Source organism: Myxocyprinus asiaticus, chromosome 27, assembly GCF_019703515.2.
Source record: "Myxocyprinus asiaticus isolate MX2 ecotype Aquarium Trade chromosome 27, UBuf_Myxa_2, whole genome shotgun sequence".
NCBI classification, from domain to species: domain Eukaryota; kingdom Metazoa; phylum Chordata; class Actinopteri; order Cypriniformes; family Catostomidae; genus Myxocyprinus; species Myxocyprinus asiaticus.
Genome location: NC_059370.1, coordinates 31298447 through 31323069, shown reverse-complemented (window position 1 = coordinate 31323069; position 24623 = coordinate 31298447). Strand labels below are relative to the sequence as shown.

At 37.4% G+C, this 24623-nt stretch overlaps 1 protein-coding gene across 3 annotated transcripts in view; it reads left to right on the top strand.

The window, feature by feature from the left end:
• The window catches only part of LOC127418376 (cohesin subunit SA-2), a 41480-nt gene extending 17871 nt beyond the window's left edge, over positions 1-23609 (top strand). For 2 of the 3 annotated variants that reach the window (XM_051658998.1, XM_051658999.1), the window contains exons 9-33: positions 1724-1797; positions 1917-2040; positions 2157-2255; positions 2480-2559; positions 2645-2752; positions 3184-3295; positions 4521-4638; positions 5295-5398; positions 5515-5607; positions 7865-7954; positions 8077-8280; positions 10328-10398; positions 10502-10589; positions 10879-10959; positions 11067-11159; positions 11253-11427; positions 12155-12294; positions 12392-12493; positions 13375-13523; positions 13611-13739; positions 14122-14327; positions 20084-20312; positions 20806-20919; positions 21403-21529; positions 21810-23609. In XM_051658998.1, the coding sequence (XP_051514958.1) occupies positions 1724-1797; positions 1917-2040; positions 2157-2255; positions 2480-2559; positions 2645-2752; positions 3184-3295; positions 4521-4638; positions 5295-5398; positions 5515-5607; positions 7865-7954; positions 8077-8280; positions 10328-10398; positions 10502-10589; positions 10879-10959; positions 11067-11159; positions 11253-11427; positions 12155-12294; positions 12392-12493; positions 13375-13523; positions 13611-13739; positions 14122-14327; positions 20084-20312; positions 20806-20919; positions 21403-21529; positions 21810-21932 (3033 nt within the window). In that variant the 3' untranslated portion in view covers positions 21933-23609. The remainder of the gene's footprint in view (positions 1-1723; positions 1798-1916; positions 2041-2156; positions 2256-2479; positions 2560-2644; positions 2753-3183; positions 3296-4520; positions 4639-5294; positions 5399-5514; positions 5608-7864; positions 7955-8076; positions 8281-10327; positions 10399-10501; positions 10590-10878; positions 10960-11066; positions 11160-11252; positions 11428-12154; positions 12295-12391; positions 12494-13374; positions 13524-13610; positions 13740-14121; positions 14328-20083; positions 20313-20805; positions 20920-21402; positions 21530-21809) is intronic. The other variant, XM_051659000.1, reaches the window with a different exon arrangement.
• Positions 23610-24623: the final 1014 nt, after the last annotated feature.

Genomic DNA, 24623 nt, shown 5'->3' with positions numbered 1-24623 from the left:
TGGAGATAGATGACTTGAGTTCCTCTGTCTTCACTCTCATTGGTAGTCCCTTGCGAATGTCTCTCGTCATTTGCATAAAGCAAACATTTTCTCAACTTGTCTTGTTGCTCCGCACTGCGATCTCTACAGCCAACGGTCACGACAGCTCTTGTCGCCATAAGTCGCTGTGCTTTCATTGAAAATGAATGGGATTGTGTCGCTTCCTCGTGCGATGCCGCTGGTTGTGTGAACGGGGCTTAATTGTCAGATTTAATCTTAGAATTAGGTCTAACAATGCTATGAAATTCTAATAGTAATTTTTTTGAATAATGATTCTGGGTTTTTTTATTTGAATACCAATATCTTATTACTGTCTTAATACGCCGTTGTGAATGTGTATCTTTAACTACCGTGTCAAATCAACAACCAGTTGGTAAATTAACTGATGTAAATCTCAAGATTGCAAAGTTTACAAAAGAGTAATAGTGAAAAGAACATTTTTTAAATGGACATGGCCAAAAATCACTCTGTCACGATTCGATTTTAAATTGCCGCAACATTTGTTTTTAGTCACAGTCTAGAACTCTGGATCTCCAGACACAGTCTAGGTCATTTTAGCATATTTTTACAGAGGCCATTATTCCAGAGCAATTCTGTTAAATGGGCAGAGTTAAATGAAACTTTCAGAGAAACAGGGGATTTGTGACACTCTTCCCTGTGGAGTTTTACTTCCCTTTGTGTGTGGCTGCCAGGTCACTGCAGTGTTTGCTGCTTTCTTTCCAAATGCCTACGCCTCCGATGACCAGCAGCCACAAAGCACACAAGCAACCAAACACCACTTGGTTCAGTAACTCAGTATGTTTTATCTGTTCTTTCCCTCTTTTTAAAATCTGAGTAAGCAAAGTCATTTCAAAAGGGTCAAAGTGTTATTGTGGACTATCAGGTTAGCCACAGTGCTTTCGCTCTGTCAGCACCTGTGGGTTAGAACTTGTTTAAATGGCTGCGAGTAACAAAGCTGTGTTTAACTGCCTCTGTAAAATAACTTGGTTATGTAATAGACCCTGCTGTGTATTAGACCCTGCTGTGACGCCATCTGTTTGTGAGAGTGAGTGAGGTTTTATTGATGCCATGTGGACACAGGCGTTACTCGAGTTGTAATGTTGTTTTCAGAGTAGTTTCTATTCAGCTTGGATGGTTGACTTTTCTTCAAATTGAGAAACCTAGAATCACTCTCACTCAGCGGTTTAGCTTGTCTAGTAACAAGCCACATTTTCCAACATGTACAGGTGTAGTGTGACAATGCTACATCGCTCCTTTTTATGTCATATTGTATCTTGCACGCAGCTATACAGACGAGTGAGCCATGGCAATGAACAAATGATGCTCTTCTTTTTTAAGTGTAGTGGTGGAATGTCCGATTCATCCTAATGAATTGGTTCTTTAGGCGGTTCATAAAAATAAACTGATTCAAAACAATTCACAGATTTCAGTCCCTTTGTGAAATTGTAGGTTTCGTTTATAATGAAATACACTGCTGATGGTTTTGACTTAATAATTTAATTTCAATTAAGTGAAAAACAACAGCAGCATTTAACTATACGTATCTAACTGTATGTCCTTTTTTTGCAGTTGTGTTTAGTGCACAATTATCTGTTCAAGTTTGGTGATCACTCTTTTTGAGATTAATTCATTAAGAAACCTCCATTGTTTAGTATTGATTATAATGAACATTTTCTTTTTGCAGTTGCAAGAAAATCAGGATGAAATTGAAAACATGATGAACGCCATTTTCAAGGGAGTCTTTGTTCACCGATATCGGTAACACTCTCATTATGGCACAAGCTCTTATCAATTGCCACTCAAGTGATTATTCATAATACTCTGATCCTGTGGGTGTTTGCAGATTCATCTTAGGCATTCTGTTGTTTTTTTCTCAGTGATGCAATAGCTGAGATCCGGGCGATCTGCATCGAGGAGATTGGTGTGTGGATGAAAATGTATAGTGATGCATTCCTTAATGATAGCTATCTTAAGTATGTGGGTTGGACCATGCATGACAAGGTATGAATTCTTCTGTATTCCCTGATTTTTGTGTCAGATGGGGTTTGTCATGCCACATTTCTAGACATATCTCTTACACTCTCTCTTCTCTCCCTGTGATCCTCCGGCACACACAGCAAGGTGAGGTGCGTCTGAAGTGCCTCACGGCTCTGCAGGGTCTGTACTATAACCGTGAGCTCAATGCCAAGCTGGAGCTCTTCACCAGCCGCTTCAAGGTGAGACAGCCATCCAAAAGTAGCCCTTTGTGAAATGAAGTAGAATGTAATGAAAATATTGAGTGGATATTTATATACATTTTATTGTTTTAGATGAACTAGATATCGTATCTACCTACCTTGTTTTCTTTTTTTTTTTTTTTTGCTGATGATGTGATGTTTTTAAGGTCAGTTGTTTTATAGTCAGTGCCATGTGACAGAATTGTCTGGTTTGTCTTTTTCAGGACCGAATCGTGTCTATGACGCTGGACAAGGAATATGACGTTGCAGTGCAAGCAATAAAACTGCTCACGCTGGTGTTACAGTATGTGTACAACAGACTTGAAATATCTCTTTCTGAATATCAGTGTGACGGGATGCTAATATGCTGCTGTTGTTTGGTATTACAGCAGTAGTGATGAAGTTCTTACTGCAGAAGACTGCGAGAGCGTGTACCACCTGGTGTACTCGGCCCATCGACCTGTCGCTGTGGCAGCAGGAGAGTTCCTCTTTAAGAAGTGAGTCTCATACTTTCCCCTTACAGTTGGAAAAGACTTAGAAGTTTTTGGTGAATGAAGCCTGATAACACCTAAATGTAGATTTTTTAAAAATTGATCTCTTGAAATGGAGAGTGAGACATGGTGAGGCAAAGAGTATGTTAGATTGTTCTCCGAATAAGGTCAAACATGGACACAAAGTGGACACACCTGCTATCCAGACACTGTGCTGCTTGACAGGCCTTGTAGATTTTTACTTAAACCAGTGTGAGATGCTGAAAGCTATAAAACAACAAAACAGTCCATTTTAGCCATGAGTCTAGATTGAGGCAGCTAGAATTAGAGATGGAAAGAGTTGAGAGATGCATGTATGTATGAATAAATGGAAGTGGTGAACATTCGATTGAGGTAAACTTTTTTGAAGTGCTGTAAATTTTCAACTTTGTTCACAGACTGTTCAGTCATCGAGACCCTGAGGATGACAGTATGCCCAAGAGACGAGGCAGGCAGAGTGTGAATGCCAACCTCATCAAAACCACTGTCTTTTTCTTCCTGGAGAGTGAGGTGAGCTATGATTGGAGGAAGGAAGTGGCCATCTGGCTAGCATGTAAAGTGACCAACCACAATTTGTTTTGCTTTTACAGTACATGTTGTTTAGGGGTGGGTTGATCCGAAATGGATTATACTGCAATAATAGATCAACGTGGACTTATTATTTTGGACCAAGACATTCTAACCATAAATTCAGATTATTATGCAGACATAACTCTTAGTTAAAGGGTTAGTTCACCCAAAAATGAAAATTCTCTCATCATTTACTCAACCTCATGCCATCCCAGATGTGTATGACTTTCTTTCTTCTGCAGAACACAAAGAGTTTTGGAAGAATTCAGAAGAACTCAGCTCTGTAGGTCCATACAATTCAAGTGAATGGTGATCAGACCTTTGTTGCCCCAAAAATCACATAAAGGAAACATAAAAGTAATCCATAAGACTCCAGTGGTTAAATCCATATCTTCAGAAGCAATATGATAGGTGTGGGTGAGAAACAGATCAAAATTTCAAAAACACTTTCACTTTTACATCTGAAAATAAATGTGAAAGTGGAGATTTAGAGTAAAAATGACTCTGTTTCTCACCCACACCTATCATATTGCTTCTGAAGACATGGCTTTAACCACTGGAGTCTTATGGATTACTTTTATGTTTCCTTTATGTGATTTTTGGGGCAACAAAGGTCTGATCACCATTCACTTGAATTGCATGGACCTAAAGAGCTGAGATATTCTTCTAAAAATCTTTGTGTTCTGTATAAGAAAGAAGGTCATACACATCTGGGATGGCATGAGATTGAGTAAATGATGAGAGAATTTTCATTTTTGGGTGAACTATCCCTTTAAACATTGGCAGTTCCAGTGATTAGTTCTTACCCAGAAGTGCTCATTGAATCAACCCAGTACCTTTTTAAAATAGGAATGAAAAGTTGAAAGTTGTGTAAAGCCAGCCAGTCAGTTAAGAACTTGGCAGATCCAGAAAGTGCTTTCCAGTTTTGGGTGCTGTATGCGTCAGACGGTCAGTGAACGGACTGTGGCCATCCGTGGGCGTTGTCTTAGGCTGAGACTAGCACAGCTTATGCTCGCACTCACAACAGCACATATGTCAAAATGCTCATCCTTTCAGATTTTATAGAGGCTTCAGTAATGGCACAATCGTGAATTTATACTTTCTCTTCACATACGTAATTAAGTGCTGTATATGAGATGGTATGTTTTTATTTTTTGGTCCTCAGCTTCACGAGCACGCCGCCTATCTTGTGGACAGCATGTGGGACTGTGCAGCAGAGATACTGAAGGACTGGGAGTGTATGATAAGCCTACTGCTTGATGAACCACTGCCTGGAGAAGAAGGTCTGACACAGTGACATGTCACTAAAACATAAAAAATGTTCTGTACATATTTAGTACAAAACTACCACATACAGTACTGTGCAGATGTTTTAGGCACTTAAGATGTTTCAGAAAAACATTTGTCTTAAGATGGTTATTTATATCTTCAGCTTTAGTGTGTCAATAGGAAAAATACATTTTAGACTCCCAAACATTACTTTTGCAAATAGAAAAGATTAGAATAGAAGAACAGGCCGCTCTGCAAGAGATTGCATTGCCTCCACAGAGCCCCCCACTGAACATCGAGTCAGTCTGGGATTACATGAAGAGACAGAAGCAATTGAGAACATCCTATCTGCCAGCAACCAAGAAAAACTGTGTCCAGGTGTACCTAGGAGAATTGGGGCTGTTTTAAAGGCAAAGGTGGCCACACCAAATATTGATTTTGCTTTTTTATGTTTACTGAACTTTGTATGACATTAAGTGATAAATGAAAACTATTTATGGCATTATTTTTGAAGATATCCCCACTATGCAACATTTTACACAAGTGCCTAAAACTTTTGCACAGTACTGTATGTCTGAATATTTTCCTTAAAAATACACAGACATACAGGAAGAGGTCAGTTCGTTTACTACAGAGCGAGTGATTAATTACCTGTTTGTGCTTTTTCCAGCTCTGACGGACAGGCAGGAGACGGCTCTGATTGAGATCATGCTGTGCACCATCCGTCAGGCTGCAGAGTGCCATCCTCCTGTGGGTAGAGGGACAGGCAAGAGGGTAAGACTTGACACCACACACACACTCATATATATGCCAGCCCTTGATGAAAAATTTCTGCTTTCACACGTTAACCATTAAATACTGTTCCCAATTCTCACTTGATCTCATTTCAGGTTCTGACGGCGAAGGAGAAGAAGACTCAGCTTGATGACCGGACCAGAATGACGGAGCTCTTTGCCATAGCACTGCCACCTTTACTTGCAAAGGTTAAACACTCATGCAAAGAGTTCTAAAAGTTAAATAGGGTTTTAATAAAGGCCATGGAAGGTGCTGTAAGAGATTTTAGCCATTCTGGAACTTCCGCCAGACTAGCCATTGATATAGCCACGCCCTCTTTTTCCAAAACACACTAGAGACCATTTTGAAGGAGCAGATGGAGGGAGAGGGTCTCCCTGAGCATTTCGCTGTCCGACCCTGAGCTTTTCTCAGGAGCAGGACACTGTACCGGCACTTGTACGGTTATATATGGGCTGACCTGTGAATGCACACAATGATTGACAGTCATAAAGTCTACTGATTTGCTAAACATATGATCTGACCGCGACCCCTGCGGTTTACCCTGCTGGTCGGTCGTTGGCTGACTAGTTGACCATACTGGCTGTTACAGAGAGAGGTGAGATATTTTATGGCACTTATTTCTGTGATATCTGACAGGTATCATTGGCCCTTATCAATCATGGCTTCCTAATAATCCCCATCCATTAATTGGCTCCATCACTCCACTCTCTCCTCTCCACCAATAGCTGGTGTGTGGTGAGCGTACTGGCGTACTATGGCTGCTGTTGCATCATCCAGGTGGATGCTGCACACTGTCGGTTGTTGAGGAGGGTCCCCTGTTCACTGTGTAAAGCGGATTGAGTGTAGTGTCAGAAAAGCGCTATATAAATGTAACGTTAAGGTAATAGAAGCGTTTTCTGCATTTTATTTCATATATAAAAAAAATCACTTACAGCACCTTTAAAGGGATAGTTCACCCAAAAAAAAAAAAAAATTCTCAGCCTCATGCCATCCCAGATGTATATGACTTTATTTCTTATGCTGAACACAAACGAAGATACTTAGAAGAATGTCTCAGTTCTGTTGGTCCTCAAAATGCAAGTGAATGGTGACCAGAATTTGAAGCTCAGAAAATAACATAAAGGCAGCATAAAAGTAATCCATAAGACTCCAGAATTTAAATTAATATCTTCAGAAGCGATATGATAGGTATGGGTGAGAAACAGATCAATATTTAAGTCCTTTTTTACTATAAATTCTCTTCCCTGCCCAGTAGGTGGCGATATGCACAAAAAATGAGAAACACGAGAAGAAGAATGTGAAAATGGAGATTGATAGTAAAAAAGGAGTGAAACAAAATATTCAATGAAATATTAATGTAGAGCGGGGCTTGATTTTATCCATCGGGATTTGATTTGAACATAAAAAGTAGGCTTTTTGAGATTATTGGTCAATTGGACATGCTGGTTTGAGTATTTCTGTAACTGCTGATCTCCTGGGATTTTCACACACAACAGTCTCTAGAATTTACTCAGAATGGTGCCAAAAGCAAAAAACATCCAGTGAGGAGCAGTTCTGTGAACAGAAATGCCTTGTTGATGAGAGAGAGTTCAACAGAGAATGGCCAGACTGGTTCGAACTGACAAAGTCTACGGTAACTCAGATAACTGCTCTGTACAATTGTGGTAAGAAGAATATAATCTCAGAATGCTGTTCTGAGATGCGGGTTGGCGCTGTTTTGGCAGCACGAGGGGGACCTACACAATATTAGGCAGGTGGTTTTAATGTTGTGGCTGATCAGTGTATATACAGCTCTGGAACAAATTAAGAGACCACTGCAAAATTATCAGTTTCTCTTACTATTTATAGGTATGTGTTTGAGTAAAATGAAAATTTTCGTTTTATTCTATAAAGTACTGACAACATTTCTCCCAAATTCCAAATAAAAATATTGTCATTTAGAGTATTTATTTGCAGAAAATGACAACTGGTCAAAATAACAAAAAAGATGCTGTGTTTTCAGACCTCGAATAATGCAAAGAAAACAAGTTCATATTCATTTTTAAACAACACAATACTAATGTTTTAACTTAGGAAGAGTTTGGGGCCTGGGTAGCTCAGTGGCAAAATACGCTGGCTACCACCCAGTGTCTCGCACCCACTGTGAAATTTGGTGGAGGATCATGATGATCTGGAGGTGCTTCAGCAAGGCTGGAATCGTGCAGATTCGTCTTTGTGAAGGACGCATGAATCAAGCCTCTAAATGCCAATATTTTTATTTGAAATTTGGGAGAAATGTTGTCAATACTTAATAGAATAAAACAAAAATGTTAATTTTACTCAAACACATACCTTTAAGTAGTAAATCCAGAGAAACTGATAATTTTGCAGTGGTCTAAATTTTTTCCAGAGCTGTGTGTGTGTAAATATATATATAATTATTTTTTTTTTTTTTTTTTTTTTCAGTACTCTATTGATGCAGAGAAAGTGACTAACCTATTGCAGCTGCCCCAGTTCTTTGATCTGGAGATCTATACTACAGGACGTTTGGAAAAGGTCTGAACCGCACATCATTTAAAGAGAAGAAATGCACTGTATGGATCGGTGAATGAGTACTGATTATTCACAATAGGCTGATTGTGTAGCATATGAATGAAAGCTAGTTGTTTCCCCCGCAGCACCTGGATTCATTGTTAAGACAAATCAGAGAAATTGTGGAGAAGCACACGGACACAGATGTGCTGGAGGCTTGCTCCAAAACCTACCACTCTCTGTGCAACGAGGAGTTCACCATCTTTAACCGGGTGGATATCGCCCGCAGCCAGCTCTTAGATGAGTTAGTGGACAAGTTCAACAAGCTTCTGGAGGACTTCCTGCAGGAGGTGAGCACAGCGGGAGTAGCTCAGGTTGGAGCTCCATGAAAGACAAACAGAGCTGTTGGAATTCTTTAATGTTGCTTTTTGTTTGCTGTGGAACAAAGGTTTTGAGAGAGGATTTGTGTACTTCCTTGTACTATGTCGTACTGTATTGTTTGGTTTCGGTGTTCTCTGTAGAGATACAGTAGGTTGGGATGGTCAGCCAACAAACAACCAGTGAGACTGACTAAATCATAAATATCAAGAATAACAGGCTTGATATAAACCCACTGTGAAAGATGTTCTCTTGCTATATGTGCATAATCAGTATTTGGGTTTTTTTGTAAGGACTACAGTATTATAATTTTTTTGTGAAGTTAAGATTGCGTATTTATTTTTTTTGGTTAACGTTTTTTATTGATTTGTAGACATATAACAAAGAAAAAACACAACATATACATTGAATCAACATTTAACATCTCTAGATGCAGACTTGATGTTTTTTAGAATCCTAGCCCACACTCCCTCCTCCAATACCAAGTTTAAATCTTTCTCCCGTAATCTCTTGATAGAAGTTAAACCTCCGAACCCCAGACTCTGAATTAGCAAGGAGTAATACACTGATTCCTCATGACCTTTTCCAAAAGCAGTAATCACCTCTCCAAGAGTATCTGCCCCTTTGGGGGGGGGGGTGTGCTACTCCCAAAAACAGTACACAGCAGGTGGCGCAACTGTAATAGAACTGAGATCTGGGAATCCCAAAATGTTGAACCAAATTTTCAAAATATATCACCACTCTCATATAGGTCACCGAATGTAGTAACCCCCCTCACAATCCACTCTGACCAGCAGAAAGGGGACTTATTAATACATAATTTAGGGTTGAGCCATATGCTTGAGGCAACATTTAAATAAATGTCCGAATTAAACACTCTGGACACTTTTGTCCATACCGAGTGCAAATGTGAGATAACGGGGTGTAACTTAACTTCTCCGATTAGTTTGATAGAAAGGATTTGCAATGGCGAAATAGGGGCAAGAACTTCCTGTTCAATACAAAAACAGGGAGGGGCTCTCTCAGGTGGAAGCGACCAATGAGCCAAATGTCTGAGACCGAATGCATAATAATGAAACAAAATCTTGGGTAGGCCTAGCCCACATTTGTCAATCGGCCTATGTAACTTATTAAAATGTAATCTATGATGCTTACCATTCTAAATGAAGGACTTCACTATGCTATCAAATTGCTTGAAATAAGAGAGGGGGATACCTACAGGGAGAGATTGTAGCAGGTAGTTAAATTTTGGAATACAATTCATTTTAATAACATTAACCTTCCCAATCATCGATAAGTGTAATGAAGCCCACCTGTCCACATCGCTCGAAAACCTTTTTATTAAGGGGTCAAAATTAACTCTAACTAAATCAGACAAATATGCTGGGAATAAAATGCCCAAATGCTTAATGCCCTGTTTGGGCCACTGGAAGATGCTCGGCTGAAAAGCCGTCACAGGGCAGTATGCTGTCAGAGCCAAAACTTCGGATTTAGACCAATTCACCCTGTATCCTGAGAACTTAGAAAAGGAATTCATAATTCTGTGGAGGCAAGGCATAGATCTAGTAGGGTCGGAGTCGAATAATAAAATAACATCTGCGTAAAGCAAAAGCTTATGTGCCATACCTCCCGCCACCACCCCTGGAAAATCATCCTCCTTTCTTATTGCGGCTGCTAATGGTTTCAGGGCAAGACAGAACAATAATGGGGAAAGAGGGCAACCCTGCCGGGTGCCCCTATCCAGAGTAAAATAATCTGAAATTAATCCATTTGTTTGTTCCTCCAGATCCCGATCTGACCCCTGACTTTAAAATAGTCGTATTGTACAGGACTTCCTTAAGATCGACTAGTCAATCAAATCAAACACTGACTAGTCTATATTAACTGTAGTTTTCCACATCCCAAGTTCTCTGTACATTGATACACAATCCAAACATGTTTCCACTGATAACTGCTTCCACAGTGCATCAGAAGCTCGAAATTTTGCAGGGATCTCATATGCAGCCTCTGTTTTCATAGGGTGAAGACCCAGATGAAGATGATGCTTATCAAGTTCTGTCCACACTGAAGAGGATCACTGCTTTTCACAAGTATGGGTTCCTTGTGTCACCTTCCTGCGCATCATACAGATTAATACTTTGTGCAAAGGCTGATGTCATTTATTTCCTTTGCGTCTCCCCTTTTATGCTATAGTGCTCATGACCTCTCCAGATGGGACCTCTTTACCAGCAACTACAAGTTATTGAACACTGGTATTGAAAATGGCGACATGCCTGAGCAGGTATTCATAATATGTATGGAGAATTATTAAAGGTGAAGTACGTAAATTCTGCAAAACTAGTGGCACCAAACGAAATCGCAGCCTACAGTATTTGCGGCCCGAGCGGGCTGGCCATATAAACTTTGGCTCAAAAATTGGTGCGAGTTTAGGGCAAAACTACCTGGGGGTCATTGATCTTGCAATTCTGTTTGGTGACACAGAAATTCTTTGCCTTCAAGTTTGCTTGTGGTTTGCTTGTACTTCAAGTTTGTCATGATTCTAGGGTAACTTTCTCTCTGGACTCTTTCAGATTGTCATTCATGCTCTGCAGTGCACACATTACGTCATTCTTTGGCATTTAGCCAAGGTCTCAGAGGGTATGTCTAAAAGGGTAAGTCACATTTTTTGTTAACCTGTTGCTATGACTTGTATGCACTCATACTTCCTCTTTATTGGCTGTAGTTTGTCAGATGATAACAATGCCTTTGGTCTCTATAGGAGGACATGGTGACTCTGAGGAAGCAAATGAGGGCATTTTGTCTGATGTGCCAGCGTTACCTAACCAGCGTCAGCACCGCCGTCAAAGAGCAGGTTTGCATAATAAATCAGCTGGTCATTATGGCCATCCTCACACTATCAGTCATGCTTAAACCAGGCTGTTCGTAACTGTGTGTTCTCCCTCAGGCCTTCACTATCCTCTGTGACCTACTGTTGATCTTCAGCCATCAGATCATCTCAGGGGGTAGGGAAGCTCTGGAGCCCCTAGTATATAATCCTGAAGCATCCCTGCAGTCCGACCTTCTTAATTTCATCCTGGACCATGTCTTCATTGACCAGGATGAAGACAACAACAGCACAGGTCTATCACTGCTAATGGAATAATCTATTTTAGCTGGAGCTAACAGGCTTTGTTGATAGTTAACAGAAGACAGTGGTTTTGGTGTCTGTCTGAAATGGGCTTTAGAAATGTTCAGTTGATAGAAAGAGATTAGAGCCTCTAGCGACTCTTAATAACATTGTGCACTACGCTTTAATTGAGATCAGTTGACGGGTTTAAAAGGAGAATTTTTTGGATAGATATCAACTTGCCGCTTTTTCATGTGCCATCAAATAACAATGTTCCCAAGTGACCACTAGAGAGCAGAAAGTGCCCTTGCAGTACAAGTCACTTTCCATACACACAGTATAATGAGAATGATATGGACCACTTGTAGAAAAACTACACTAAAAGACAAAAAAACTGTCTTTTATTTACCGTAATAGAACACGTGCTTATTAGCTAGACTAAAAAATCTGAGAACTGTTTTTTGTGTGTGTTTGTGTGTAATTTTGAGCTATAGTTGCAATATATATAATTTTATTGCTGATTTGATATATATTTTATTGACATGTGATACTGACCTACAGTTTTTGAGAATTCTCCATTCAAGTATATTGCTGTAATTGTATGTATTTTGCCTGCATAGAAAATGGCTGTCTTGGGACTTTGCTATGATGGCTTCCAAGTGAAATGACTATGCAACAGTACAGACATTTTTGACCAGTATTTTAACTTCTGATTTCTTTTTGTTTTTTTATTTGAGCAGATGGGCAGCAGGATGATGAAGCAGGAAAAATCGAAGCTTTGCACAAGAGGCGAAACCTGCTGGCAGCATATTGCAAACTCATTATCTACAATGTAGTTGAGATGAACACTGGTGCAGATATATTTAAGCAATATATGAGGGTGAGTTTCTTTGTTCTTGAGCTCCTTTTTGGGTCTTCAATTTATTAACATCCACAGCTCTCACTGAAAAGATGTTTCTGTTGTTTTCTTCATCCAGTATTACAATGATTATGGGGACATCATCAAGGAAACCATGAGCAAGACAAGACAGATCGACAAAATCCAGTGTGCAAAGACACTCATTTTGAGCTTACAGCAGGTATGTGTGAATCATCTTCCACTAGTGTAAGAGAAGCTACTTGGAAATATTAGCTTAATATTTAATATTTTATATATATATATATATATATATATAAATTAGTCTTTCTTTATTGTTACTGGATGGTCCAGACACAGAGACTACAAGAGTGCAAATTGAATTAAATCCCGGATGCAGTTTATTGTGCTTCTCCAATCCCAATCAATAATTACCAGAAGAAAAAAAAGTGGTACACAATACGGGACTTTTATAAAGAAGTCCGAAATACACATGGGACTCTTATTTTGAAATGTCTGCGCTCCCAGTTGCGAGCTTGCGGCTGATTTGCAGAGAAAGTCAATCTGATTCAAACTGCTAACCTGAGCTCCTGAGTTGAAACCCTCAGTTTTTTTGGGTGATTCATGAAAAAGACCCGGTTCAAGAGTCATTTGTTCATGACTCTCTCATGCTGAGTTTGTTGTTGCGTGCGATGCAGCAAGCTCATCACAACAGAAATGGTGAAAAGTGGCGCGAGACACACTGGTGTGCGCTCTAAAATGTATTCAATAACTCACAAGATGATATCTGACGAAACCGCATATGAACGCGCACAACCCGACTGTCGCCAATGGCGACTAGATTTTAAATTATTGTCGCAATCAATTATTTTTGGTCGCATTCGCGACCATTTTAGGTTTGTCTGGAGCTCTGTAAATATATTTAAAGCAACTTGATACTGTAAGCAAGTGCTTTGTTTTAAAAGCCTTAGTTTCGCTACTTTTATTTAGTTACTCCCCAACAACCCCTGGTGTCCAGCATTAAAATCCGTTCACAAATTTCCTGTTTTTAGTTTTTTGCTCAAGCAGGTTGTTGACATGTCTTTTCTCCTCTGCTGTTTGTAGCTGTTCAATGAGATGCTGTCAGATTTGGGTCCGAGCTTTGACCGCTCATCCTCTGCCTTCTGTGGCATTAAAGAGCTTGCTCGCCGTTTCTCTCTGACTTTTGGCCTGGATCAGCTCAAGACCAGAGAGGCTATCGCCATGTTACACAAGTAAGCTTCCATACACTTTCACATGGGAAAAACTGATTGTCAGTGGTATGTTGTGTGTTCACCCCACGTGTTGCTCTCTGTCGAAAGGGATGGTATTGAGTTTGCCTTCAAAGAGCTGAATCCTCAGGGTGAGGGACATCCGCCTCTCAACCTGGCATTTCTGGACATCCTCAGCGAGTTCTCATCCAAACTCATGCGTCAGGACAAGCGGACTGTGTAAGCAAACATTTCACAGTGCTGCTGGTATTTTTCTAGTTACACTTGAGACACTTAAAGACACCTGGTTAATTGAGTTAACTGAGTATTTTACTATGTAATATGCATGGTACATTAAGTCAGGGTTCCACAGTAATGGAAATCCAGGAAACATCAGGGAATTTTCAATTATGTTTACCAGGCCTGGAAAAGTCATGGTAACTAATAAAATCTTGAGTCTTGGAAATTTCTATAACGAATGCACATTTTTCTATAGTCATGCTGTGTCCTAAAACATTTTATATCGCTCTTTTGTAGAGTAAAACTTGCAAACCATAGTGATGTCTGATTTGTGAGCTGTTGGATCTAATATTTGTCCTCTCTGCCCCTTCCATATGTAAAGGCACATGTATTTGGAGCGCTTCATGACGTTTCAGATGGCCTTGCAGAGAGAGGACTGCTGGCTGCCGCTCATCTCCTACAGGAACTCACTGCAAGCAGGGGGTGACGATGACACCATGTCTGTGGTCAGTGGCATAAGCAGCCGTGGCTCCTCTGTCAGGAGCAAGAAAGCAAAACCTGTCACTGGCAAGAGGAAATTACCTGAAGGTAATTCAGCTTGAGTTCAAGAAATCATAGACCAAACATTCATCTGTGATTAATTGGAAATGAAAAGAAAAATCACATTTTAAAAGTGATTTAAATGACATTAATATGACAGTACGACATTGAACATCTTGTATTGTTGTTGCTGATTATAATATATATTTTTTTTATTTTTTATTTTTATGAATATTATTTAAAATTAAATAATACAATATTTATATATATATATATATATATATATATACACACACACACACACTACCGGTCAAAAGTTTTGAAACACTTACACATTCTTTATTATAATTGTTTTTCCTCACATTTTAGAATAATATTAAAGTCATCAAAACTATAGAATAACATAAAAGGAACTATGGGAATTATGTTGTGACTAAACACAATCCAAAATAAACCAAAACTGTGTTATATTTTAGCATCTTCAAAGTAGTCACCCTTTGCCTAGAATTTGCAGACATGTACTCTTGACATTTTCTCAACCATCTTCTTGAGGTATCACCCTGGGATGCTTTTTAAACAGTACTGAAGGAGTTCCCATCTATGTTGGGCAATTATTTGGCTGCTTTTCTGTATTATTTGGTCCAAGTCATCAATTTCAAAAACTTTTTTTTAAATAAAATTTTAGTTTTATAATGAAATAAATTAATATGGTGGCACAATTATATTTTTGTCTACAAAACTAATTTAAAACATTTAAGCAAATGCCTTCAGATCAAAAGATTTTTACGATCATGAGAAACATTTCAGTCAAGTGTAGGGCTGCCACCTGATAGTCGACCAAACCTTAGTCGATGAGAAGAGTCTTGGTCGACCAAGTTTTGATTGGTCGGTTGGTCGCAGAAAATAAAAAAAACTCAGCAGGAAAACGAGGAACACCGGTATTACCGCTGGTTGGACGCGAGGTGGTACTATGGGGTAATTTTCGTTAAGCAGGGTTAGGGTTAAGCCTGCACAATAAAGCAAGACACCTTGATTTCAAACTTTTAACTTTATTTTGTATTTATTTTAATTAAAATTTCAAATGAAACTGGAAAAAAATAAGTGCATTTAAAATGTGTGTTGTTCAACTTTTTGAAAGAGAGTCAGCATCTCTCTGGCAAAGAACCTACTTCATCTGTGCATTCTCTACCGGTCGGGTATTTCATTGTCTGGGAAAATACATCGTGTGTGAATAAATTTGTTTTGTTATATAAATATATAATCCAATTACATCGGAAATCCCTGGGCTGAGGGATCGTGAATATTCTTGCTTTAGTGATTTTTCATTGAAAATTAAATTAATTTATTTAAAAAACACAAAATTTAAATCAAATACATTTCTAAATTCAAATTGCACACCAAACGAAATGAAAAAGCAAATAAATAAATAAATAAAGTGATAAAAGAATAATATATATATATAAGTAACCACCTTTCCATTTACCGTCAGGGAAGTGTCTGTCTAAACATGCAGGTGGAAAATTACTTGCACAAATGAAGATATAAAAACAATTATAAATGTAAAAATAACAATTATAATGATGATAATAATCACGGTTCAGGGTGAACATGTTTTTGTATTATTTTATGTATTTTGTATTATTTTACAAGCTGTAGAGTTGCATTCACAATGAACTGCTCTGTGGAAATAAAGTGAACTGAACTCAAAGCACCTCCTGTGCTGAGATGTCTGAGGTCATTTGCGGCACTCATAGATGATACTGTTCTTGCAAAAAACTAAATAATTCAGAAGACAGAAACAAAGAAAGAGTGAGAACCTTTTACATGTGCGTTACATGTGCACGAGACTGCCCGCCTCTGTAAAAGTGGCATTCAACTGATCACAATGTATAGTCAGGACATGCGCATAGACGCTTTTCTGTCATCTGTTCTTAATATAGTAGTGTTTCTTCAAGCGTGTGTCCATGGGCAAATTATTTGTAATATTAATTTGATAATAATAATAGCCTAATAATAATAATAATTTAATACATGGGAAAACGAGCCAAATATCATGACATCATCAAAGGCTTCAGCTATTGGCGATCACTCTGACCATTGTTGATCCCTGAGATCATCGTCTGTTGGCACAACCATAATGTGCATTTCAGTCTCCTTGCTGGTTTTTCCCACTCATTCAGAATCATTACATTTACATTTACATTTATTCATTTGGCAGACGCTTTTATCCAAAGCGACTTACAAAAGAGGAACACATAAGTGAATCATCTTAGGAGACAGTGGTATGAAAAGTGCTGTATTACAAAGTATCACTAGCATCATAATAGTATTCAAAACAGAATAAAGTGCAACAGGAAATTTTTATTTTTATAATGACTGGTTAAGTGCTCATTGAACATGTGTATTTAGTCATTTTTTGAAGACAGAGAGTGAGTCAGCTTCAAGGATGGAGTTGGGAAGGTTGTTCCACCAACGTGGTACGATGAAGCTGAAAGTCTGGGAAAATGTTTTGGTGCCTCTTTGTGTTGGTACAACAAGGCGACGTTCCTTAGCCGACCGCAGGCTTCTAGTGGGCGCGTAGCTCTGCAGAAATGATTTTAGGTATGCTGGAGCAGACCCAGTGACTGTTCTGTATGCCAGCATCAGAGCCTTGAATTTGATACGTGCATCAACCGGCAGCCAGTGGAGAGAGACAAGGAGTGGTGTAACATGTGCTCTCTTTGGTTCATTAAAGACCAGACGTGCTGCTGCATTCTGGATCATTTGCAGGGGTCTAATTGCACATGCCGGGAGGCCTGCACTGAGAGCGTTACAGTAGTCTAGTCTAGTTATGACAAGTGACTGGACAAGCAGCTGTGTGGCATGTTCAGAGAGGAAGGGTCTTATCTTCCTGATATTGTAGAGTGTAAATCTACATTACCGCTTCATTACCACTTTTGCCAGTGTCACTGTGACTCGCTTCGTGCGTGCGCTTGTAAAATATATATTTTTAAGGCTCATTATTATGGTTTAGTATTTCTATGTAATGTAGAACAGTGTTAGCAATGTTACTTACAACATTCTTTCTCAGCCCTGGAACTCAAACCATTTTCTGATGGCCCCCCAATATATATATATATATATATATATATATATATATATATACACATATACACATAATATAATAAATGTGTGACTAGTCGACTAATGGCTTAAATTAACGACTACTAGTCGACTAGGAAAATCTTTGGTCGGGGGCAGCCCTAGTCAAGTGTTTCAAAACTTTTGACCAGTAGTGTACATACACTGGTGGCATAAAGTTTGGAATAATGTACAGATTTTGCTCTTATGGAAAGAAATTGGTACTTTTATTCAACTGTGGCATTCAACTGATCACAATGTATAGTCAAGACATTAATAACGTGAAAAATTGCTATTACAGTTTGAAAGAAAATTTCAGAACTTCTCATAAAAAAATCCTCCACATGAAGCAATGACAGCTTTGCAGATCCTTGCCATTCTAGCTGTCAGTTTGTCCAGATACTCCGGTGATATTTCACCCCACGCTTCCTGTAGCACTTGCCATAGATGTGGCTGTCTTGTCGGGCACTTCTCATGCACCTCACAGTCTAGCTGATCCCCAAAAACCTCAATGGGGTTAAGATCCATAACACTCTTTTCCAATTATCTGTTGTCCAATGTCTGTGTTTCTTTGCCCACTCTATCCTTTTCTTTTTGGATTTTATGTTTCAAAAGTGGCTTTTCTTTGCAATTCTTCCCATAAGGCCTGCACCCCTGAGTCTTCTCTTTACTGTTGTACATGAAACTGGTGTTGAGTGGGTAGAATTCAATGAAGGTGTCAGTTGAGGACATGTGAGGCTTCTATTTCTCAAACTAGAGACTCTGATGTACTTATCCTCTTGTTTAGTTGTATCTGGGCGTTCCACATCTCTTTCTTTCCTTGTTAGAGCCAGTCGTTCTTTGTCTTTGAAGACTGTAGTATACACCTTTGTATGAAATCTTCAGTTTTTTTGTCAATTTCAAGCATTGTATAACCTTTATTCCTCAAAACAACGATTGACTGATGGGTTTCTAGAGAAAGCTGTTTCTTTTTTGCCATTTTTGACCTAATATTAACTAAGACATGCCAGTCTATTGCATACTGTGGCAACTCAAAAACAAAGACAATGTTAAGTTTCATTTAATGAACCAAATAGCTTTCAGCTGTGTTTGGTATAATGGGAAGTGATTTTCTATTGCTATTTCAAGTGCTGTTTTTTAACAACAGTAATGTCCTGACTATACTTTGTGATCAGTTGAATGCCACAGTTGAATAAAAGTACCAATTTCTTTCCATAAGAGCAAAATCTGTATATTATTCCAAACTTTTGGCCGTGTGTGTGTGTGTGTGTGTATGTAAAATACACACACACACACACAGGGTTGGGAGGGTTACTTTTTAAATGTATTCCACTACAGAATACATGCTGTAAAATATAATTTGTAACATATTCCGTTAGATTACTCAAGGTCAGAAATGTATTGTAAATACTTTGGATTACTTCTTTAGCACTGGTAGGTTTCACTTGTTTTGACTATAAAAACTCTGCCAGTACAGTATGACAAAATACACGTTAAAAATACATTCTCTGAAAAACTTAAATATCTTATGCAGTGTTGTTTCTAAAACAAGATAAATCAAATTTATCTTGTTTTAAGGATTTTTGGATATTTTTAGGAAAAACAATAAAAACAAATTATTATTAAGAATACGATTTTTGCCGTAATATCAAAGGTCTTACTAGAAAAAAGAAATTATGATCCAACGTATGATTAAAAAAAATATGATCGTGTCTGGTAATGTGCATGTAAAATGGTTAGAAATAGCATTTTAGCTTAGCGTAAAGCTGACAATTTACACAAGGTTTATTTCTATTTCTTCTGCTCCAAACTTACTTCAAACTGTACTTCTCTGTCTGCTCGTATGAATGTAACACATCATAAGAAAGTGTTTCACCGCTGTTCAAATGCACTTTGGATCGCATCATTTATATGTATAAATGTTTTCCATCTGAAAGGACTAAATATTAAATGAAACAAATTACTATAAAATGCAAAATAATCTCTTCAGTAATCAAAATACTTTTTGAATGTAACTGTATTCTAATTACCAATGATTTAAATTGTAACTGTATTGGAATACAGTTACTTACATTATGTATTTTAAATATCTAATCCCGTTACATGTATTTTGTTACTACCCAACCCTGTATATTTAATGTATTATTTTATTTTAAATAATATATAGTTACAAAATATATATATATTATAATCAGCAACATTATAAAACATATATAAAACAGTGCAATGCTTGCAAAAGCATGGGTGGTTATTTTAAATGGGCCTTGGCAGCCATGTGATTATCATATTGATCTCTATGCTGTTTTAGATGTTCGTGTAAATTGCCTGTGTTGCCATATGAAGTATCAGATATTGTACAGTATGTCATTTAACATTGCCTGAGTTTGATCAATATTATTTGGCTTAATTTGAAAGTATTATAAAATGACCAAAGTTGTGATTCAAATGTGCCAAGCAATAGCCTACGTTCATCATCAAGCATATGATAAACTGTCAAGCAATAACAAATCATAATCAAAGCAAAGCAAGCACGTTCCAAATTAGTCATATTTTGCCAATGCTCTGCTGCCGGTGGATTGAGGCCCCTGATTGGTCAATAATATGTGTAGTAGGCTACACGCGATCTTTTAACGTTGTGGGTGTAGTGTGGATATATGGCTGATTGTCCTACTCTCTTTGCGCAGAGGAGAGCAGTAGCAGCAGTGAGGTGTGGATGAGCCGTGAGCAGAGTATGCAAACGCCCATTATGATGACATCACCCCACCTCACCTCCACTGTCATGAGAGAGCCCAAACGCCTGCGTCCTGAGGAGAGCTATATGGGAGTGTACACCATGACCCCTGACCAGCAACAACAGCACACACACCCTCAGACTCCGCAGCCACAACACCACCACTCACCCATAGACTACAAGTAAGCACATCAATGCTCAAAGGAAATGGTAACACTTTACAATAAGGTTCCATTTGTTAACATTAGTTACCATCATTAGTTAATATGAACTAACAATGAACTTTTACTTATCTTTTACTTAACAATGAGCATTTATTAATCTTGGTTAATGTTAATTTCAACATATACTTATGCTTTTTTAAAATTCAAATTTGTATTTGTTAACATAATGCACTATGAACTAGCATGAACAAACAATGAACAATTGTATTTTCATTAACTAATATCAACAAAGATCAAAATGCTGTAAAAATAAAAATAAATTTTTTGTTCATGATACCTAATGCATTAAGTAATGTTAACTAATGGAACCTTATTGTAAAGTGTTACCAAGTAAACTTAAGTTTCCGTGTACCATTAACATTTCCTGAAATAATAAATTGTGTGCTAGTTAGCTTGTAGTTTGGAAATGATTAAAGGTTTTAGTGAGGTCTGGTGTTATTGTGTTGTACAGCACACAAGTCACCTGGATGCTTGCACAGAGACAGCAGCAAGAAGAGGTGGCCAGACAGCAGCAGGAGAGAGCTATGAACTACGCCAAATTAAGGAGCAACCTTCAGCATGCCATGTAAGAGAAATCCCACTCAAAATACAGTTAAGGTCAGAAGTTTACATACACTTAGAGTGAAGTCATTAAAACTCATTTTTTTAACCACCCACAGATTTAATATTAGCAAACCATAGTTTTGGCAAGTCATTGTTAACTTGTTGTGAAAAGCTTGTGGAAGGCTACCCAAAACATTTGACCCAAGTTAAACAATTTAAAGGCAAAGCTACTAAATACTAACAAAGTGTATGTGAACTTCTGAGGATTACTGGGAATGTGATGAATGAAATAAAAGCTGAAATAAATCATTCTCTACTATTATTCTGACATTTCACATTCTTAAAATAAAGTAGTGATCGTAACTGACCTAAGACAGGGAATGTTTAAATGTATTTGGCTAAGGTGTATGTAAACTTCTGACTTCAACTGTAGCACTGCATCTGATCTCTGTGTGATTGTTTACTTTTGTTTAATTTTTTCCTTCCAAATTTTCCCATATTTTAGCCGTCGTGGAACAGGGCTAATGGAGGATGATGAGGAACCTATTGTGGAAGATGTGATGATGTCATCAGAAGGCCGGATTGAGGATCTCAATGAAGGCATGGACTTTGACACCATGGATATTGATCTGGTAAGAAGCTTAAGCTAAAATAATTTGACTTTCACAAAAAAAGTTATTCAGTGTCTGTTGTCTGCTATTAGTATGCAACATATAATTCATATTTTGGTCTTCAGGGCTTTGCTTTTGTTTAAATGAAAATTCCAATTGTGCCATTTTTAATTGGGCATGATCCAGATCTACTAATATTTTCTGCCCAATCTCTTCAGAAAAACAATATAGTGGCTGTTTTCATAGATTAAATTCACTTTATTGCAAATCTAATTTTTGTCTGCTCTTTTGCACATTGTAGCCCCCATCAAAAAATCGACGAGAGCGATCAGAACTGAAGCCTGACTTTTTCGACCCTGCATCCATCATGGATGAGTCTGTAAGAAGCACTCATTTCCTGGGTTATGATGCTTTTCAGCGGTAATGGGGACTCGTTCACTCCACCTCTAAGGATGTGAAAGAGAGATCACCACTAGATGGCACTAGCAGGAGTGATTTCAGTATAGTTGAATTGCCCTTCTGCAAAAAAAAAAAAAAAAAAAAGAGAGAGAGAGGGAGAGCATCTCACTGTAATAAGTACTAATCAGACCCATCTGGACTGATGATTAAATTAAACGCTTGTTTGGTAACACTAAACATTGAACTGAAATTGAATATTTTCTCTTGTAGGTCCTGGGAGTGCCTATGTTTTAAGATTATAATTGGAGGAGTTTGAAGAGAAGAGACATTTTGTGTGAATTCAGATTGATTCTCTAAAGAGAATTAAATTTAATGGAGTGATTGGCATCCAAATCGGCTCGTACCATTGACACTTACTAAAATGGAAAGGAAAAAGGAGCAATTTTAAAGTCTTGTCTTAAAAATCATTTTGTGGGCTTTCCCTGATCATGTAAAACAGTGAAGGTAGATACTGAATGTAGTGGAATCTCAGACTGTTTTCAGCCATACATGAGTATGTTTTTTATATATATATATATATATATATATATATATATATATATATATATTAATATTTCAATGTTGAACATCATTTTTGAAGAAACATATGTAAGATCTCTTAGAGTTGTGTTATTTCTTGAAACCGGGGGTGAATGCATCTTTTTTAACTTAAAGACAACTTTATGTATAGCCCTTTTGTAATAGTGAGTAATCTGGTGTAAAGTAGTAATTTATAAGCAGTTTTTTGCTCATCATAGTGAGTATTGATATATTTTATTCTTATCTCATGAGATGTAAAATGGAGGAAATCCTCCAGGTCTTTATATCTAGTATTTTTAGTTTTCTTTTCCTCCTGTAAAGATCATGACATACAATACAAAACTTAAGTCGAAACACTCTGAGTCAGATTTATTATTGCCTTTGGTGCATGTGTAAATTTTGGAGCAATTTCAGTGGCATGCTCTGTGATTGGTTAATGCTAAATACCTCAACCACTCAATGGCCCTGTTACTCTTTTTGCGCCAGTAAAACAACAGTTTTTATGTGCCAACTGCCCTATTAAATCAGGCGTTTAGACTCCCAGTCACTCTATGGAGATGCACTGAAAAAAGTAATGGATAATTATTTTTCCGCTGAGTCACAAGGCTTTTCCAAAGATTAGATGTGCTCGCTTGTCCCTCTAAAATCTAAGATCAAGCAAAGAAGAAGAAATCTCTCCAGTAGTGCCATTGTGTTGTCTCTAATTGAAACAGAATTAGTGTAGTTTGTCTGGTGGAGATTTTCTTCTCCTTAATTAGATCTATGTAGACATCTACATTTAAATAAAGTTATATATAAATATATAAATTGGTGCTGATTTTATAACTGTGCTTTTAGTTTTGTTTCCCCCTTATTTTTAAAACCTCAATTTAGAGTTCAAAGTTTTGGAAATGTATAAGAACATGTCTAAACATGAATGTGTGTAGCCATGCAGCAAGCAATGTTTTGAGATTTTATATATACATTTTTTTTGTGTGTGTTTTGATTTGGATTTTTTTTTTTTTTTTTTCAGTCTTAAGATTTTTTAGGCTTTTACCTTTTTTCATTATTGTAAATGAGTTTCAGCTATACATTCAGCTCTGTCCCCCACCCCCAGTATGAAATATTTAAAATGTAACAATAACATCCTATGAGATCATAAATGTTACGGCATTGCTTTCGGCAGCTCTATGAAGCTTGACTAATACATTATTACGTTAACTTATATTAAAGACGTACATTTTGTCTGGGTTATACTTTTTAATCATTCCATGCCTTTGCCTTAAAACATCCTTGTTTTAAAAAAGGTGGTTGTTTAAACAGAAATCTTCCTTTTTTAAACATTTATGTGAGGTACATATGGATTTCCTTTTCATCAGAAAAGGAACAATATATTTCTGAAGTGGCATGAGTGTGATTATTTAAAAGATGGTGTGCAGACAGATTTTGAATTTTGTTTAAGTAAATGCCGTTGGGCTAAAACTGTCTTCTGTTCCTCACCACTACATTAATAAAACTGCTGAATAGATTGTGTAAATATACATGCATTTAAACGTAAAGCGTAATTTTCTAGTGCTTTTTTTTTTTTTTTTTTTTTTTGTTAACATTTAAAACTTATTATCACTTTTCCCTGTTCAGAGGTATAAACCATACATAACCGTTTCCTTGTCCTCTGTTATCCACTGTAATGTTTCTGGTTTGTATCTGTCTGGAGACAGTACGTTTTTGAATAAAAGTAAACAAATCTTTTTGGTGTTTGTGTGATTTGATCTGCAGGGTGTAAATAAAAATTAATTTAAGTGTTTCATTTTATTTAAAAAATGTTATGCTGATAATATGATACCAAATGTATGACTGCTTTCCTACCAGAATCATAAATATATATATATATATATATATATATATATATACATTTACCCAAATTTGACTCTGGAAACATTACCACTTTTAAAAAAGCTTGGTAACCATACAGATTCTATAGTTACTATTGTTACCACAATTAAGCTGATAACTGTTTTAGCCACCACTGACATAAAAAATAAAAATACAATAAATGGAAGAAGACAAAAAAAAAAAAAAGCCAAAGATATTGCTCTGAAGGGTATTTCAGATGTAAATATTATAGGTTTACAGTATTAGCAATAGTTAGAATAACTAG